The sequence below is a fragment of the Varroa jacobsoni genome, unplaced genomic scaffold, assembly GCF_002532875.2.
Source record: "Varroa jacobsoni isolate VJ856 unplaced genomic scaffold, vjacob_1.0 scaffold_111, whole genome shotgun sequence".
NCBI classification, from domain to species: Eukaryota; Metazoa; Arthropoda; class Arachnida; order Mesostigmata; family Varroidae; genus Varroa; species Varroa jacobsoni.
In genome coordinates, this window is record NW_019213013.1 from 163693 (window position 1) to 181996 (window position 18304).

At 40.2% G+C, this 18304-nt stretch overlaps 3 protein-coding genes across 15 annotated transcripts; 2 read left to right on the forward strand and 1 right to left on the reverse strand.

Annotated features, from left to right (window-relative positions):
- Positions 1-136: 136 nt before the first annotated feature.
- Positions 137-6163, forward strand: LOC111266089 (nuclear exosome regulator NRDE2). The gene is made up of 7 exons (XM_022843261.2): positions 137-349; positions 1688-1781; positions 1885-2701; positions 2883-3081; positions 3354-3526; positions 4041-4325; positions 4604-6163. The coding sequence occupies exons 1-7, from the start codon at positions 322-324 to the stop codon at positions 6008-6010; spliced, it is 3003 nt and encodes a 1000-aa protein (XP_022698996.1). The 5' UTR covers positions 137-321; the 3' UTR covers positions 6011-6163.
- LOC111266137 (uncharacterized) lies at positions 6140-11423 on the reverse strand. 10 transcript variants are annotated; one of them, XM_022843345.2, is made up of 6 exons: positions 11301-11407; positions 10924-10993; positions 9800-9859; positions 7942-8348; positions 6956-7482; positions 6140-6526 (listed from the first exon to the last, which is right to left on the reverse strand). In XM_022843345.2, exons 4-6 carry the CDS (start codon positions 8342-8344, stop codon positions 6350-6352), a joined length of 1107 nt encoding a protein of 368 aa, XP_022699080.1. In that variant the 5' UTR covers positions 8345-8348; positions 9800-9859; positions 10924-10993; positions 11301-11407; the 3' UTR covers positions 6140-6349. The 10 variants fall into 10 exon arrangements, with proteins under 10 accessions (XP_022699080.1, XP_022699181.1, XP_022699170.1 ...); XM_022843446.2 differs by lacking the exon at positions 9800-9859 and having other exon boundaries at positions 10924-10966; positions 11301-11418; XM_022843435.2 differs by lacking the exon at positions 9800-9859 and having other exon boundaries at positions 11301-11406.
- Positions 11424-12055: 632 nt separating this feature from the next.
- LOC111266190 (rRNA methyltransferase 1, mitochondrial) lies at positions 12056-16241 on the forward strand. Of its 4 annotated transcripts, XM_022843458.2 has the most exons (7): positions 12359-12562; positions 12852-13069; positions 13373-13459; positions 14370-14528; positions 14615-14821; positions 15323-15457; positions 15859-16241. In XM_022843458.2, the coding sequence occupies exons 2-7, from the start codon at positions 12854-12856 to the stop codon at positions 16054-16056; spliced, it is 1002 nt and encodes a 333-aa protein (XP_022699193.1). In that variant the 5' UTR covers positions 12359-12562; positions 12852-12853; the 3' UTR covers positions 16057-16241. The 4 variants fall into 4 exon arrangements, 3 of the variants coding, with proteins under 3 accessions (XP_022699206.1, XP_022699193.1, XP_022699197.1); XM_022843471.2 differs by lacking the exons at positions 12359-12562; positions 12852-13069 and adding an exon at positions 12056-12319; XR_015313320.1 differs by lacking the exon at positions 15859-16241 and having other exon boundaries at positions 12354-12562; positions 14584-14821; positions 15323-15456.
- Positions 16242-18304: the final 2063 nt, after the last annotated feature.

Here is an 18304-nt window from a genome sequence, read left to right on the forward strand (position 1 = left end):
TTCCGTCAATTAAAGAGACTGCAACTAAAATAGTATTCCTTTAATGTGCACATATATCTTTGTGTACAAATAGAGACACAAGATGATATATTATCAACCCAAGTATGCAGGATAGCAAAAAATAGTGGATAAGAATTCAATACAACTAGATACGAAGCTTCTTACTTAACAGTCGGAATTTCGGGCCCATATATTTCGGAAATATCCGAGCGGCTAGAGCAAAAATTGGGATCTCAAAAAAATAAGGTCGAAACTCCTATGTATAAATATGTTTCAGTTAATTAATTCTTTTAAACGTGTGTAAATATAAAACTCGTTGTTATGTTTCCCGCGTATTCATCTAACCAAAGTGAGTTTAAACAAAAATCGCTTATTGTTTTCTTGCAATAGATCGTTATATTTCCCTAGCATCTCTTCATCGTTAATTGTGTACAGCTGGGTGCACCCATCGCTCTTATTAAGAATTCGTTACTATTGTATATTCGTTGTGTTTCGAGGTTTCGTTATGCTCAACCTGTTATCGAAGTAGGTCTAGTTAAGACTTTGCGAACTGCTTAGTAAAAATTTACGAAGAAATCCACACTACAATCTATTTTCATCATGTATTATTCAACTAGGGATTACGACAGGCCAATGCTTCAAATTCCACGGTTCAAATGACGCTAGCATTACGGTGCAAAATCAACATTGACCAAACCGGGGGTCCAACAGGGACCAAAACGCGGTTCATATCGCTTTAAGGCTTTCGCACTTTGAGTAAACAGAATCTAAATGTTTGGTGTTTATTGTCTAGTTTTGCTGTACATTGTTTCAGACGAAGTTGGCCAAGACAAGGCATACTAATAAATTTAACACTGTGGCGGTATACCTATTTAAATTTAACTAATGGGCACAGCATATCAGATCTGATAACTTGTACACCGGTTAAACAGTCATTTGACAGTGTTGTCTAGGCAATTTAGGAACTTAGTTTGTTCCAACATCATCACTGATTTCCTATAAGACCTGTCTTCCGAACTCGTCCTTAGCGCAGGAGAATAATTTAACCTTGCAAATTGGTATAAGAAGTGACTCTGGACCAAATTTGTGAAGAATAAAGCCTGCAGTTCGTTGCTATCCCCGGAGCGTAATCTTTGGTTCAAATTCAGATTTCAGGCTCTAAAAAGCTGAAACCAGTTTCCATAAAAGCTGTTAAATACTATTTGCCCTATTGCAGTTCGCCTACTAAACTCATGCGACGCTTTAATTGCACTCAGAATCAGCAGTGAACTGCTGATAATCGTATATGCAGCTTCTTTCTACTATGATTTGCTACTAATGAACCCAAACAAAATACGCGTAATAGATCAGACGAAAAATAGTTCAGAGAAAAAGGGGTTAAAATAAGCAGATAATAAAGTGCGCGAAGTGTGAAGATTGCTGAAATAATTATCCGACAGACCCTAAACTGCAATTTGCTTAATTTGCTATTTCAGTTACATCTTAAGCTAAGAATTGCTTTTCTACGACGCAGATTTTCTCACGGAAGACTCACTGAGCATATGTCGGATCTGTTGACATATTTAGGGACGCTAAGGTCGGTCGGAGGCAAACGTTACTAATGGTTGACGTTATTCATTATCGTTGTTATACATATCCTATGTTCCATTTGTGATTAGATACTTTATATTGATCATTTTTTTTACAGGTACTAAACTAACCGAGGATCTGTCGTGGCTTCGATGCGCAAGCTATTTAGGCCCAGGACAAGGTGCTAAGGACAAGGTCGAGTCGGATTCCAGGTAACTGTGCCCGAAAATCTTCATACCAAATATACTAATCAGTTCTTGCTGACTTTCGTCTCCTACCAACTTCGTACGACTTACCCAATCCATTGCGTTGCAGTAATACGGACGATGGGCTGATCGAAGCTATTGGAAGGCATAAGGCACAAGATCAAGCACAGGATAGTGGCACTAAATGTGTCACTGGCAGTAGCACAAATGAGTCACAGACTTCATCCGACGATGAGCGCGAATATCGCCACAAAAAACGAAGTCGAAAAAAGAACAAAAAGCACAAAAAGAAGAACAAGAAAAAAGATAGCAAAAGGGATTGCAGGCGCGAGCATTCATCCAGCTGTGAACACAAGAAAAAGACGTCTAAGAGAAAAAGGTCTTGCTCGCCTTTCTGCTCTCAGAGTTCTGCCACCTTCACCTCAGACCTCCGCAGAAAATGGGCTTTTCTCGAGAACATGGGACCTACAACCACCCCGTTCGTTCTTGACATGAAAGGCGATCAAAGCAATAGAGCTTTTACTCAGCTTCCGCATACTTCCGCTGCAACGTACAGTATTAAAAAAAGCAGACTTCCTCCAAGGCGAAGTAAGGTGAAGAGGTATTTTAAGACGGTGATGGCTCCGCCAATGCTTACGGTTGAAGTGAATGAGAAATTACGAGCTCTAAAGCCCTCGAGCTATATTTCACTAGGAGATAGTCTGTTGGCAGATAAAGATGTCGTTGGCGATGGTGGACCGTGTTGGCCCAGTGTGGTTCGCGAGCACAGTGAACTGGCAGCAGGATGCCGGACCGACCCCCACAATGTGGACTTATGGTTGAAATTATGCGATTTCGAAAAAGTGTATGTACCATGCAGTCTTGGGCAAGCCCAAGTTACCGGTGCCGCACTCAAAAAAATCGTTATGGAAAAACAGCTCAGTGTAGTAAGTATGTGTAAGGAAAAATGTTGTGACTTTTAATTATTATTTGTTCGTGCATAACTCGTAATAGACTCATTCCTAGTCGTCTAAGTTTTAATGATCTGCAGACAGGACCATATACCCGAAAAGCAACTATCTTATTATTGTACATAGTGACACGGTTTTATCTATTTACTTGTTTCAGATGGTGGATGCGATTATGAGGAATCCGTTGGACTTGAATCTTCGGCTTAAAAAATTTGACTTGTTGTGCTCTCTCGAACGGCAGGACGAGCTAGCCCGCGAATGGGATGATGTTCTTCGGATGAGCGATTACTCGATCAGCAAGCAAAAGACTAAAAATCAGATTTGGCTCAAATACGCACAATATGCGCGTAGCAAATGTAAGTCGTATTTGACCAGCTCGGGATTTGGTAATAATTAAATTACCGCTACAGAAAGTGCGGTGCTTCATCGAAGTTGCAAATTAAATGCCTTTTTTAATGAAATCAAATCGTGATGGGTATCCACTTACTTCTATCTATGTGCAGTGAAATTCTGTTAAAAGTAGGATATCTTTATAATAACCGATTTTAAGGAAATGCTTTCTATGCAACAAATAAATATCTTTTTTTTTTATGTTATGGACTAATACAATGCGTGGTCTCCATTTCAGTTCATGTTGTTGCGAAATTTTCCGTGGAAGAAGCGACAGCTGGGTACTGTCGAGCAATTGACGCATTTCGACGAACGCGCGTCGACGATTTGTTTCTAGTTACGCTTATCGAAGACTTCGCTTGTTTTCTGGTTCAATGCGGCCACACCGAAAGAGCAGTTGCTATATTCCAGGTAGGAACAGAGCTTTGTCCCGCGGCGGTATACCTGCTAAATCTAACGATATATGAACTCTGAGTTCAAATATAGCATGGCTAGGAGTTAATCGTATGACGACAGCTTTAGACGTGAAACTCGAAATACTTATTTTCTAAGAAACAAAGGGTTATAGAAATATCTTTGTTTTGAAGATACAGATTTAAAGGCCATAAAATTATGCAGTTAAAGATCTTTTGGTTTTTAGATTACAAAGATATGGTTTAAACTTAATTGACGGCTCCGTGGTCTTAAATATCCGTTACCCGCAGAATGATGCAATAAATATCATTTATGTTCGAACACTCATTTTTCAGCCGCAATGCGTGCTGCCATCCATAATTGTATATATTCCTTGCTTGTTTCATGCGCATAAAAACTCTTTTGAAACGCACATAGGGTTCTTGTTAACCTAGGAAGCAATTAAATATAATGGAACTTTTTTAATAGGATTTTTAACATAACCTCGTCGTAATTCTCTTATCTGTTTAAGGCTTTACTCGACTTTAACCTCAGTCAGCCGGAGCATCTGGTGTTGGAGCAGAATGAAGAAGTGGCAAAAGCGTTATTTGAGGTTTTCTGGGATAGTGGATGCGCCAAGATTGGCGAGAAAGATCACAAAGGATGGGGCAAGGAAAGTGAGCGATCAACTAAAGCCCCGCCTCCAGAGAGTACCGATTCCCGGGAAGATGAGCTAATTATGGCCGATCGGCCCATAAATGTCGTGTGGGCAACACTGGAAACGTTACGGCAAAGAAAACATTGGATGCCAGCCAAGGTAAGGGATTCGTATAATACGAGTGCCTATTTTAATTATGTAATATGCGTCTAATTTCAATGAAATCGATTTGCCCTTTTGGGACAGTTTTATTTTAATAATGATTTCTGTAAAAACATAAAAAAACGAGATATATTTTCGAGGAAATCGTAAAGGATTGGTGGATAAGTTTTTAAAGAGAACCCCTAAACCCAAATATGCTGATGATTACACGATGACTATTCGATTCAAATCTTTTCTATGAAAACATAAAAAGTATAGAAAGTGGTGGATTTCAGGTGGATGCTGAAGACGTCGAGCGGATTATCTTGTTTGATGACGTATCGCTCTGTGTATTTCGTTCACGTGACCCGAGATGTCTGCAAAAAATGCTAGAATCCTTTATGAGGTTTCTTGCCAATGGCGACAGCTCGTATATGGCGTGGAATTCAGCTAACGACAAGATGGCTGAACTATTGAAGATTCCGTTCGCTCGAGACGAAGCTGAAGGCCGCATAGAAATGTTATGGAACTGCTACAACGCTGGAACCATATTTTTGCCGCAATTTGATTGGGCAAGTGTGTTATTAGACCAGCTGCTGCGGCTTTGCCCGAGTGAGAAAAACGAGGCTGTTAACTTCGGGAAAAAGGTGATGCAAATAAAAGCGAACCAGATGAATTTTACGTTGTGGGCGAAAATGCTATTGATTCTAGATGCCACAAAGGCCCGCGAGGATGCCATGAGTCGGGGAGTGAAGCTCATATCGATGGCGTGCGCTGGTCTCGGATGCTTCTCCGGTGATCACATCTACTTTTTGGCTAGCTATCTCCGAATACATCTAAACGTTAATGACTTTCTAAAAGTCGACCTCGATGAACACTGCCAACCAATGCCAGATGTCAAAAGTCTTCTTAGTTGTTGGGGTGCTCTCATTCTTGGAAAGAAAGCTGTCTTGTCTGACGTTAGTGACGAGCATATTACATGTCTAAAAAATTATCTCGTGCATCGATGCGACGAATACTCCATTGAAGTCGGCGTTATCCTGAAGTTGTCATTGGAAACTCCAGTTGCAGCATATGCTTATCTCTGCCGAAAAGCCTCGGTGCTTTCGGTAGACGCGTACCACCAGTTAGATATCCGTCTTCATCTACTTGTCTATCGGCATTTCGCGTCGTCGCTTTCCGATCTCCGGTCGACAGTTGAACTTGCCTGCGAAAAGCTGCCAACTAAACAAGAGTATATGGTTCTTCTCGCCTTGGTGTCCTATCGAAGTCCGCATTCGTGGAAGCGCTGTCCAATTCCTCAGAGCGATCCGGAATATTCGTGGTTCGCAACCGTCCTATATTACCTGCTGAGAGCCGTCGAGTTTGATAAATGGAAAGAACGTGCGGAAATCGCGTACAGTGGCACCCGTATCGGCGGGCTGCACAGGGCCATCGCTCAGCTTGGTGAAATCAGGCAACCACTTTTTTGGCGGCTTATCGTATGGGTAGAAATGCAGGTGGGTGAAGTAGACCGCGCAAAAGAACTGCTTTTGAGGGGTCTTCAATGCTGTCCTTGGTCGAAAGCCATGTTTGTAGATTGTGGCCTTTACTTCGACGAAATGCTTCAACAAGTCGTCGATACATTAACTGAGAAAGGTTTAAGACTACGCACTCCTCTTGAAGAACTAACGCTTCTTTTAGAGACCAAGAATGATAAGTAGTGATTATTCTAGACGTAACAACGAATTCAGGAGAAATTCAATTTTGAAAGCCGCATATATCCATAAAACATGTGCTAGCGCATATATTCCTAAAACAAGATGTGATAGTATGATAATAAAACGGTCATCTTGTGTAATATGTAATCCGTCCAATATTGTTATTTTTATTCAAGCATAATACGGAAGTTTGTCCGAACGTTATCTCTTACGGACTAATTATTAACGCCGGTTATAATACAAACCTATAACAACACACGCCGCCGAATGAACGCGAGTTATGTGCGGCTAAATCGGTGAAGGCGGATCAAGTACTGCCGATGACAACGTATGGGCGGGTTGTCAGTGGAACATCGGCTGCACTTGCTGTTGCTGCTGCTGCATTCTGTTAGCGCTGTCCGCCAAAATCTCTTGCACCTGTTTTGCAAACGCCACTTGCGCGCCTATGGTAGCAATGTACTGGCCATATGACAGCGCATTCTCAGGATGTGAAGAAGAGTCCGTTTTGGCCCCCTGCACCTGAAAGCGCAACGAAATATTCACGGTTAAACGTTAATTACCACAAACTAATTTGATGAGATAGTAAATGCGATCCCAATTAATGTCCTTATAGGTTCAACAAATTAATGGCTAATATCATATATAGTTAACTTGCTAGCAAATAAAAATGCAATATGAAAATGATGGGAATAAACCATGTGGTACTGCATTGTGTGCTTCTTTGCGTAGGGTTGAAATCTTTCAGCACGGGTACTAATTTTGTCAGTTAGGTATAGCGTTTACAAAACAGCTTGTAGTATTGAATATCATTTGTCGGGCGTGTTTAGTTTTAGCAGAAGTAAGCCATTAGTAACAATACAATACGTATATTTTTTCCTGACCATTGTACCGTTTTGCGTATACAGGCTAATCTGAAACACATGCGAGTGTGTAGAAGTAATATCTTACGGGGATAGGTAGGTACTGCTGTGAGTCACGGAACTGCAGTACGCATTCTTGTATGGTTTTAAGGTTGAGTTCGATTTGGTTGCAGATGGAGTAGAATTCTTCAAGTGCTTTATCCAATCTTGGTGGGGGCCCTTCCGATGACGCCCGAACGCCATTGTCAACTGCTGCCGTGTGATAGATGTTCATTGCGGCCACACGTACAACTTCAGATAACGAGTCCTTCAACGAACCGACTAGCATGCGTACTTTGACGACGTTATCGTAGCGTTGCTGTTCCTGCTGATTGGATTGTGTTGACTGAGCAGCGCCAGCTGGTGGCCCAGGCGGGCCTGGAGGTTGAGGTCCCTGTTGAGAACCGGGGCCTCCCGGTCCCATCATAGAGCCTGGTGGATGCGGGCCGCCTGGGCCAGGCATTCCTCCTACGTTTCCCATACCTGGACCACCTATATTACTCGTTACTGATCCACCAGGACCCATTGGAGCCATGGAACCTCCCATTCCAGCTGCTGCTCCCTGTGGCATGCCTCCTGGAAACGTGCGGGCATCTAGTTAATATAAGAAAGAGGTACAGAAGAAATTGAGGTCTGGCTGAAAAGAGGATTTGGCTATTAAATATTGTTAACGTAATAGAAGGTGTTGTTTTGGCGGACGCTTAAACTGGAACGCCTTACATATGTTAGCTCTGGAGTCTTTTGAGTTCTACTACGGGAACCGCAAGCTGGATGTGAGCCGCCTGGAGTAGGATTTAACTAGTGACTTAACCCGCTTATCAAGCCAGATTCTTTTGTTCAGCTAGAAATGTCTAGGTTTATACGAAAAGATATCCAGTTAGAAGGACTTAGATTGGCTTGCAATAGATAATTTTCTCCTCATCACGATCTTTCATGCTCGCATATGATTCGGTGTTACAGTATTCACATAATGGCCCTAGCTGTTAATTATGCGAATCAGCACCACAAAAATGTTGCTTGATTTGCCTTACTTACCTTGCTGTGAGCCCATAGATGGACCCTGTTGTGGTTGCATTCCGCCCATGATTCCTCCTTGTGGTCCCATATTGCCTTGAGGGTTCATGTTTCCTTGAGGCCCCATATTTCCTTGTGGGCCCATGCCGCCCTGCGGTACCATACCACTCTGGGAAACCATACCTCCTTGAGGTCCCATGCCACCCTGCGGACCCAAACCGCTTTGAGGTCCCATGCCACCCTGAGGAACCATTCCTCCTTGGGGGATTATACCGCCTTGAGGTCCTATGCCACCCTGAGATACCATGCCACCCTGGGGTCCCATTCCACCCTGTGGACCTATACCGCCCTGCGCGACCATTCCACCCTGAGGTGCCATTCCTGGGCCAGCGCCCATACCGCCTCCAGGACCCATGTTCGACATTGGTCTGAAACGGGTTCCAAGCAGCGATAAATACTTCTATTACTATCTGTGTTGAACAGTATATTAAATTCAAAAATCACTACATGTTAGATATGGCACTTGTTACTGAGCTTGAGTAAATAGGCTCGCTATGGTTATACTGTACGGTTAAACTCGTCTTCGACTAGCTTTGTGAAGGTTGTCTTTTTGTTGCTTTTCTTTCTTTGAACCAAATGACACAACAGTATTACAGGTAGCAGGCTATAAAGGTTTTAGGGCCCAAATTAGTTATACGAGATTAAAAACTTTACAGAGTATAATCGTTCGCTAAAAACATACATTCACGTGACACCGAGCTAGCGACAAGCATCTGGAAAGCAACTGGGCCTTCTGGGCGGCGCGTGGGTTGCTGTGATTGCTCTATGTTACGGTGACGTACAATTCATTGAAGCCAATAGCCATAAAAACTTTTACATGTTCTGCGATGTATTAAACCGTTCATTTTACTATCTGTATTGGCGACAAATGTTAATTAGAAACGATCCCTCCAGACGCGCATTCATCACATCGCAATGTTTACGTTAAGAACAAGCTATTTGGTGGCTGTGTGTCAACCATAGCAAGATGTGCAACGTGATCCATAGGAAAACCGTTTTAAATGCCTGTGCGTACCTAGCAAGTGTGCCGTAAATACTGTTCGATGGCCTCCCTGATACATTTTGGGGTAGTATCCGTACCCGTTCTCGTGACGTCCAAATAATCCGTGGTTGAAACGGCATGGAGTTTATTTCTAACATATTGGGGTTTGGACGTATAGGATGCATCTTAACACTCGGCCATAGATGAACGTATAAGATTTTGGCTGTGCACGGGTAACAGTAGTACTGAGGTGACTGAATAAATGAAATGAAAAATATTTTGACAGTTGCTTTTGAGATGTAGTGTACTAAGTCACTACGCTGAACACACGAGTAATAAACAAACTGGTGAAATCCAGAACGTCCTTTTAACTCAATAATTGAGCAAATTAAGTCCGCGTGAAAAAATAGAACGCTTGAAGGCAAAGCTAAAGCGACAACATTCATCAGTACTATACACATTTAGTACGGACTACTTCAACGTTCAAGTGGGACCATTGTAGAACTTAAATCATCTGCACGGTATTCTCACAACAGGTGATCAGTGCACGTACGGCTAATGCAAAGCTTACACAAGCAAGCATTGCCTCATAGCGTTTGTCAGTTTTCCGCAAAACAAAAACTTCCATTGGTTTGCATTTGTGCTCACGGAAATAATGATACTTGAATCAGTAAGGCCACCTCAGTGTCGAGCTCTCTGGCAAAGAAAGGCGACAGTATGCCTATGCAACATAGCCTCTGAATATCTCGTTATTATGGTGATTTCCGAAGTTTGTAATCTGCAATGGCCCAAGTGGTTTCTGTCAATTGTCTATACAGAAAATGTTCTTAAAATTACCTCTTTGATACAGCGTCAAGGTCTTGGCTCCATTAGGAAGTTTCGTCGGGGTAGGTTCCTCTGGAATAATCTAGGGTTTCTTCAACAAAATCAAATGGCGAAACTTTGCGATTGATAGCTGCATACCTATAATTGCCATGGTAACGCGCTCAAAAAATGCCTATTAGCTGCGCAGGTCACGCTACCTCCGTTCAGTAAAACAAGAATCGAAGTTCCTATGTGACGAAAAGATTATTGGATGATAAGTGTATTTCGAAATTTTACTTTCAGGAAATCGGTTTGCAGTCAGACCTTAAACTCGTTTAGAAGAGTGGTCAGTCAATCAAACTCCACTATTTCAAAATTCGACCATTTCAGCAGCCTTTGGTATTTCCACTGAAGCAATTGCCTATATTTAATGATCACGAGCTAGCCAACCTTTACGTACTCAGGTTCCCACAGTCAGCACAACTGTTATGTCATAAGCACCGTTCGAAATAAACAGAGCCCATTTAGAATCAATATACAGCACTAAGTACTTACAATACCTTATATCATGAAAAATTCAGTTGGTTAAATTGAATCGAAATTTAAAACGTGACAAGCGTTTATACAAAGCTTTTACGCTAGAAACTTAGTTTACTAAATAAGCCACCAGATATATCATGTCTCTAGCACGAAATCGAGCATTATGTTTATACAGGCGTTACAAGATCCCTGATTAGACAATGACAGGGCAGAGCAGCAATCGTCCGCTCATTCAAACCAGCAAACACACACGAATAAAGAAATCATTTGATACACATTTGATGACTATGGAATGACTATGAGCAGATAAAATGTTCGGACGAATCTGTTGGACTTGATGAACGGTTGGCGAGCAACTATTCGTCGGATCTAGTTCACTAATGGCTCAAATTAGACCAATTCTTCAACTATAGTGAAATCCTGCGCGAAGCCGTTTTACTCATCCATTATAACACTGAAGTCACCTAAAGTTATTGCACATCAATACGACAAAAATTATTGAAATGAGAAATTCACGTTTTGTATATTCAGCAACGCTACCGCCACAGGAAGGGCGATTATACATGCCACAAGCGTCCATTACTATTACATAAACTCTGTCTTCTTGTCGCAAGTACCTTTCAAAAATCGTCGTAATCGAAGACGTCCCCAATGCGACTTCTACACAGCGTAGCCACAGAAGCAAAACTACATTATAATAAGAAACACACGGTGGCTTTATAGCACAGGACGTGAAATAGGCGCCTGAGAAGCAGGCATAATTGGAAGAAAGTAGAGTTTTTAGTGTTCAATAGAGTATTGTATAAAAGGAATGATTAATTCCGCAATTAATACCTTTTCAATTAATTTTTGTTTCGTATTTTTGCCGAGCGCATACAAAATTAGATATTACCACTTACATACATTCAGAGTTAAAACTATTGTATGAGTTTTAAAGTAAAAGAGTCAATGTATGTATAATTAAGTCAGCTTACGAAGACAAGACACAAATTACCGCGGTGCAAATGCACAAAAGATTCTCTTGAGAGCAGGCAGCAGCAGCAAACGTTCGGTCTGTTGGCCAGCCAGCTGATGAACAGCGCCGCTAAGTGATGCTGTGAATACGAGCACTGTTATGGTATTCAACACAATACAGCAATGCCGCTGGCTAAACCCTTACATATACGCACCCTTAAGTTAAAGTCAGTCTATACACGTTGATGTAGTGCTTTCTGGCGAGAATACGTAGGAAACTTAGGCATAATTTCGAAAGTTGTCTTAGCTTATCACTGGGTTCAGGAACATAAGGTTAGGTTAGGTTCTGATCATCAGACCTGAGGTCAGATCCAAATAGGGAAATCTTTTTCAGTTTGGTGTGCTGCAAAAACTAAAATTGAGAGACTGAACGAGTTCTGCTTCTGATTTTATTTTCGGACGAGCATAATGTGATATAGACAACTTTGATTTTTAACATCAGTATGATAGTAACTGTAACTGTATATTAAAACGTTAATGTTTGTATTTGTTTAATGTTTCTTCCCGTTACTTAATCACACTAGTCACATAGTATATGTCATTGGCGAAGCTTGAGCCAACGATTAATGCCTTCAGCGAGATGGCAATTTAATAAGCAAAAAGGTGTCTTGAAGTTCATTTTTGTTGAAAATTGGAGTTGTGAAGTTAATCTAAAGTAGAGAGTTAATAACCTTAAAATCAGTACTACTTACTATCACTAATACACAGAGCAGGAGACGAAAAAAGTGTTATTCACCATAATCATTCATTGATTATAATTATCTTTTTTGGGTCAGCGTATTCTTCTCTACTGGGCTCGTCAACTTAAATTATCCCTTCATCTACTGTAAAGCTCAAAAAATATTTCCGGTGTTAGTAACAAGTATTAAAAATGCTACACTCCGAGTTATCTTAAAAACAAAGCTTTCTATTACATTTTATAACCTCTGCAATCTTTGTCGAACTAATGGAAAGTGGAAAACCTCTGAAAAACGGTCGGCCTCCATGTCAGCCATCAAGGTCAGTTTATGCTAAGACGTATGTGCATGTTTGGTTGCTTAGATGAGTGTTGTGATTTTGCGGTGAAACAGCGCGCATGCGGTACCGTTTGGTGGCTGCCACCTTCTACTAGCAGAAAGAGATTTTAACAAAAAAATAGATTTAGTTTGAAAAAGTATTAAAAAAAGTTCATCGCATTGCTTATTGACCAGCATTATACGAAATTGTTGCGTATACCTTGCAAGTGTCGGTTCCCGATACCAGGTTGGTCCAAATGATGAAATTAAGTTTGTGTTCGATACCGGCTATATGTTTGTGCATCGGCTTTTGGTCCAACGAATTTGCGCTGATTGGCATTTTCCCATCGTATTTTTTTTTGCGGTTAAATTCTGTTTGACGTGTGCGGAGAAACACAACATCTGATATTGGCTCTATATCAATAGTGTGAAAAGAGACTACCATGTTGTCTTGTCATAGTTAATATGCCATAGGTGCATACGACACTTGTTAATGTAAGCTTACTCCAGAGCGGCATGGATATGTGTTTTTGCAGAAATGTTTCCGAATGCTTTGCGTCGACTGTCGTCGCGTTTAGCAACGGCCAGTGTTAATGATCGAACTTTTAAAACACGGTTTTTGATGGCCGGGCATGCGAAACTTGTACCAAAGGAAAGCAAAGCTCTGCCGAAATCGCATGAACTCAAAAAAGAAAACATAGCCGCCAAAAAAAAAAACAGTGAACCTTCTTTGAAGGATCAACAAGACAAAAAGGTATGGAAGACGTGAAAGCAATCAAGCAATTGGTATGCCTGAAAACCATCTCCAAGCAAGATTATAAATGACAAACTGCAAATGATAAAGTTTTTCTAGCCCTAATTGTTCTGTCGGCTAATTCTATGCGAAAGTATTGCATTGGTCTTAAAATGTCCGGTCACGTATCGCATTCAACACATGGCACACTTTGTCAGCTTATAGACAAGTTGCGAGTTACTCTTTGCGTACTCCTGCTGCGTTGTCCTGTTCTCCTCCTAAAGATATCAATAAGAGTTTTATCACATGTCTATAACATTGCAGGTGTGGTCAAAAAAAAAACGAGAAACATTGTTCGGAATACATCCGGTTGAAATATGTTTATCCGAACGCAAGCGGACTATTTACAAGGTATTACTGATACCATCAAACTATAATACTTTCTTTAATTCTAACGAAATTTGTATGAGCATATATAGGATGTTCGATACAGGCTGGAGCAAAACTGATCTTGCTTATTTTTCAGGGGCATCTGAATGAAGATAGACACTACGATGAGTCTTTCCCTTTAAATTTATGCATAACTTTAATATAGCGGCCATGAATAAATGGTAACATATGATATATGAAGTGTTATCTTACTTTTTGGGCCAATAGCAAGCCAAATGTCCTAAAAACTAAGAATTCAAGGGAGCCAAAATGAACAAAAAGACAAAAGTGGCTAATTTGTGGGATTTATTAAAAAATTTGATTGTAAAGAGATACGCTTTCTGGAATGCAACCGCCTATTTTGGCGCCAAATACTTGCGGATCATAAGAAAGGGCTTTTTGCACCATTTTTGATAAATTCATAAGCTCTTTTAATTTAATCCCAGTCGCGTCGGAGTGCATAAAGGCTAGCAACAACGTAAAGTTTTGAGTAACTAAAAAAATTGTCACTTCGGTGGGGGGTTTATCCCATGCGAAGATATTAAATGAAAGCAGATGTTCATTAACATTCTGTGCGTAAATTTTCAGGTTCCGTCATGATAAACGTATGATTTCGTTTCTAATAGAAGACTAGCTCTCCTCTATCATAAAATATATCTGATAAACTCATACCCGCTGGGGTAAACACCCCGCCAAATGTTGTCTCAATCTAATCTGCATGGGTAAATGGTGATTTCATAGTTTTCTCTGCCAGTGGCATAGCGTCTAGTTTACCTCGCGGATGTAAAACATTGAAAGGTGTGTTCTTAATTATTATTTGTTGAAAAATAAGCAATATTCGCGTGCTTAGTTACGAGGTAGTGGGTAGTAATTTCCATCTTTCTACCTGCAGGTATTCTGCTCAAAAATAAGAGAAGATACTGTGTCCAACGAGAGCTTACAACGCATTTTAAATATCGCAAGTGCGCGTAAAATACCTATTAAATCAGTGGAGACTCGTCAACTGAATTTAATGACGAATAAAGCTACTCATCAAGGCATCGGTATGCAGGTAAGATACAGTTTTGCGATAAACCATCAATTCGTTGCTTATGTTAGTGTTGAAGTTTTGTTACTGTATCATTTCAATATATGCAGGTGTCTCCGCTTATACTAAGGCCGTGGAACGACGCCATGGAGTGTTTCGGCCAAAGCGACGACAATGGCCAACTGTGTATCTACGTGGATCGCGTTCAGGACCCGATGAATATGGGCGCCATCTTACGGACTGCTGTCTTTCTTGGCATTGATGGCATTTTCGTTCCTACAGAGAATTCATGCAGATTAAGCCCTGTTGTTGCCAAGGTAACGCAATTTTGCGATCAACTGCAAATGGTGTATTATGTGACTTTGATCTAACAAACCCCATAGCCTACATGACTAGTACTTTACTAAATAATCCGCCATTCAGGAAAACTTATAGCACTGTTGGATGGAATTAAATTTCGGCTACGCACCAGGTTAAAAAGTCGATAGTTACATTTTGTCATATTTGTAGAACTATGCCTTTGTAAAACTGTACATGGTTTGTTGTATGTGTATCATTTCACTTGCCATTTGGTGTCCTCAGTGGTGGTAGATTAATTGAAGAGTCAATTAATGGCAGCTTAGAAGTGCTTATTGGACGGTCGATTGTGATATAATTCGAGCTGTGCTAAACTTTTTCGAGCTGATTTTCGCGTACCAAGTGATCTATGCTTCTAAAAAATAAGCGTGTTATTTTTGATGAAAGGCTTTTTCTAAATTAAGTTCAATTCAGTTCGTTGTTGATATGTTGTTATTGATGTAATCTGTCTACGGCCGTAGGCGTCTGCGGGAGCTTTGGAGTGCGCTCCGCTATATTCGGTAGAAAACCCAGCATCATTGTTTACGTTTCTTCAGCGATTGGGCTGGGACATCGTTGGATCTGATCAGGACTGTGAGCCTTATACCGCGCACAAAGTGCGTAATTGTCTCTTTTTATTATGAATATGACTATGCACATAAGATAGCTAGATGTTTTCATTAATTAGAAGGCCCATTATTCAGAGGATTCGCTGAGTCTAAATTAGTCGACATAACCGAAACAATCATAGCTGTTAATTGGCAGTTAGAAACACAAAAGATTACTCGATAGATAAACTAGATATGCTTTTAAGCAAAAGCCGAGGAAAAATAGAACTCAAATCGGATTGTTTTTAAATACATTCATCAAAAATATGACCATTTCACCTGTGTATCTGCTCAAAATGCAGCTAACCCAATACCAACCATTCAAATTTTGGCTTCAAATTTTATTATTCTCCCTGTTTCTGATGAAATCACTGATGTGAAGCATCCAAAGTTTTTGATTTGGCGTTTAGGTAACTCAACGAAATCGACTCCTTGTTCTGGGTAACGAGAGCCATGGTGTACACGAGGACCTGGTCTCCTTCTTTACCACCACCGTATCCATACCAAGTATCAACAAGAGAATCAGCTCATTAAACGTGTCTGTTACGAGCGGCGTGTTGCTGACGCACTTTGCCAAGAGCAAGCTGTTCGCTCAAGAGGATAAGTAGTCTAGTAGTCTTAGAGAGAGGTCAATTTAGAATAGTATAGCGGAATCAAAATCAAATTGTCTTTCGGACAATGTTTTGTTGTTGCTATTTCATTCTAATGTATATAGAAGTAGATGTTCAGAGTAAGAAAGCTTTTAAGAAAGAAATAAATAACAAAACAGAAAACACACTGTGGTTTTCACGTATACAGTTTACTTGTCTATTTATGGTACATATATATATATATATATATATATATATATATATATATATATATATATAGAGCTTCTATAAATTGTACGTATGACCATCAAACCAGATTAATGTGAAACTAGTTAGCCCTTAGACACTCTACGAATCAACTTATTTAAAGAAACTGTACGCAACGAAGCAAAGTTGATATGTGCTGAAGCAGCACAACTCATCTACGCTAGGGAAGTCCTTTACTGAAATCGCTTAAAATGAACGTCTCAGTAGCAGTTATTGCATGCCATAATCTACGTGTTTTTTCTCGCTGCCTTCGGCACACTATACTCCGAACAGTATGGAAAATGGTCTACCTCAAGGGTCAAGCTGTCCTCTTTATTGGACCTCCAGAGTTACTCCGCATGTCTGGGTAAATAGGTCTCTAAATAATGATTCCAGGCCCGTTCACCCAAATGCTATAGATGCAGTCTTTGTCTGCTAATTCCGTTAAACCAATGATAGGTTTCGTACTAAGATTTCTGCATACAATCCTGTCTAGAAATCTGCGATTGTTTGTTTGAACTGAATAACATTTGAAAAAGTTGGCAGCCATGAAAACCTCCCAAAACAACTTGCAATGGGAAATGCAGGGATTTTATTCGAGATATACGCGTATTTGTTGTGCAATTAGAGCAAAAGGGTTAGTCATTTAAAATTACCACTACTAAATGTAGTGACAATACTAACTGTTGCTGCGAAGACTTTAACATTTTTACAAAAATCTAAACAAACACTTTTGGTAGATCAGTCAGTTTGAATTTGTAACTTTATCCTTAAAAAATGATCAGATTTATGTTTTTTTTGCAGGTATTCTTAACTTTACACTAGCTGCGTGCATGAGCGGCACGGCGGGGCCAAAATCTGGTGAAAAGTTCGGACAAAATACCTTCAGATTTGGTACGATAGAAGAGAATTTCTCGTCGTACTAAAGCGACAAAATCTGTTTCGATACATTACTTTGCAAACGAAGTATGGACAGAGTTTGTTAAGTACATAAGGAAAGATTAGACTTATGAAGTCAACTTTTTTGAGAATTATCTGGATCTAATCAACCATCCTTCCATTCATCCTTCATCCTGGCATTCTCACCAGCGTTAACAGATATCATTGAGTACTACGCAAGCTTATTAAACTCAGCAAATGATGGAAATTTGTGCCCGACGAAACTAGTGCACAGCCAACAGAGAGGGCGACAATACCGAGCGATTTATCGCATTTATCTCAATTTGATAACCATGTAACCGTAGTGACGACCTTATCAAAATGTTCTCTACTTACATTGCATGCTTTGCTTATAGGCGATGTGTATAATAATAATGAAAGCAATAAGAGACCACTACATCCTATTCCATAATAAAGAAAAACAGCATATATTTATGATGGTTTAGGTTGTTCGCCTCACTTTGACAAAAAAGCGCTATCCAAAAAAAATTGGCGACATCGATACAAATAGCAAGAGAACACAGTTACAGCATCAGGTAAAGGCCACCGGTGTATCACAGCGCTGTTCCAAATAGTTACAACCTTGGTTGAAAGAAACCAGAGGTCGCTGCTTCAAGTCCCGCCAACGACAGATCCTTCACAACGTGTGTGAATAAATAAAGCTATCATTAATCTGAGATTATTGTCTTGTATATAGTCGTATTAGATCATCACGGTTAATGAACTGGAAACAAACTTTAAATACTTATTGTAAACAAGTAAAAGTAACGACCCTTCTAAAAACAGATCGGTGGAAGCTATTATCACTCCTTTTCTGTGCTTTTCTGTATTCCTGCCCAACTAATTAAAAAAAAAGTTATAAACGCGTATGTTGAAAAGGCAGAAGCGTACGTAATAGTTTACAATGAAATCTCGGTAATCAATAAATTCTGTTAAAGACAACCGTTATTAATCAAAGAGTAATGCACCAACATTGAATGTTTACAACAAGATACTGAGCAGACGGTCCATCGAAATTACTCAAGAAAAACACGCAGGTTTATCGAAGGCGTGTCCGCGGTTGCCTAATTAATCCTGAAGA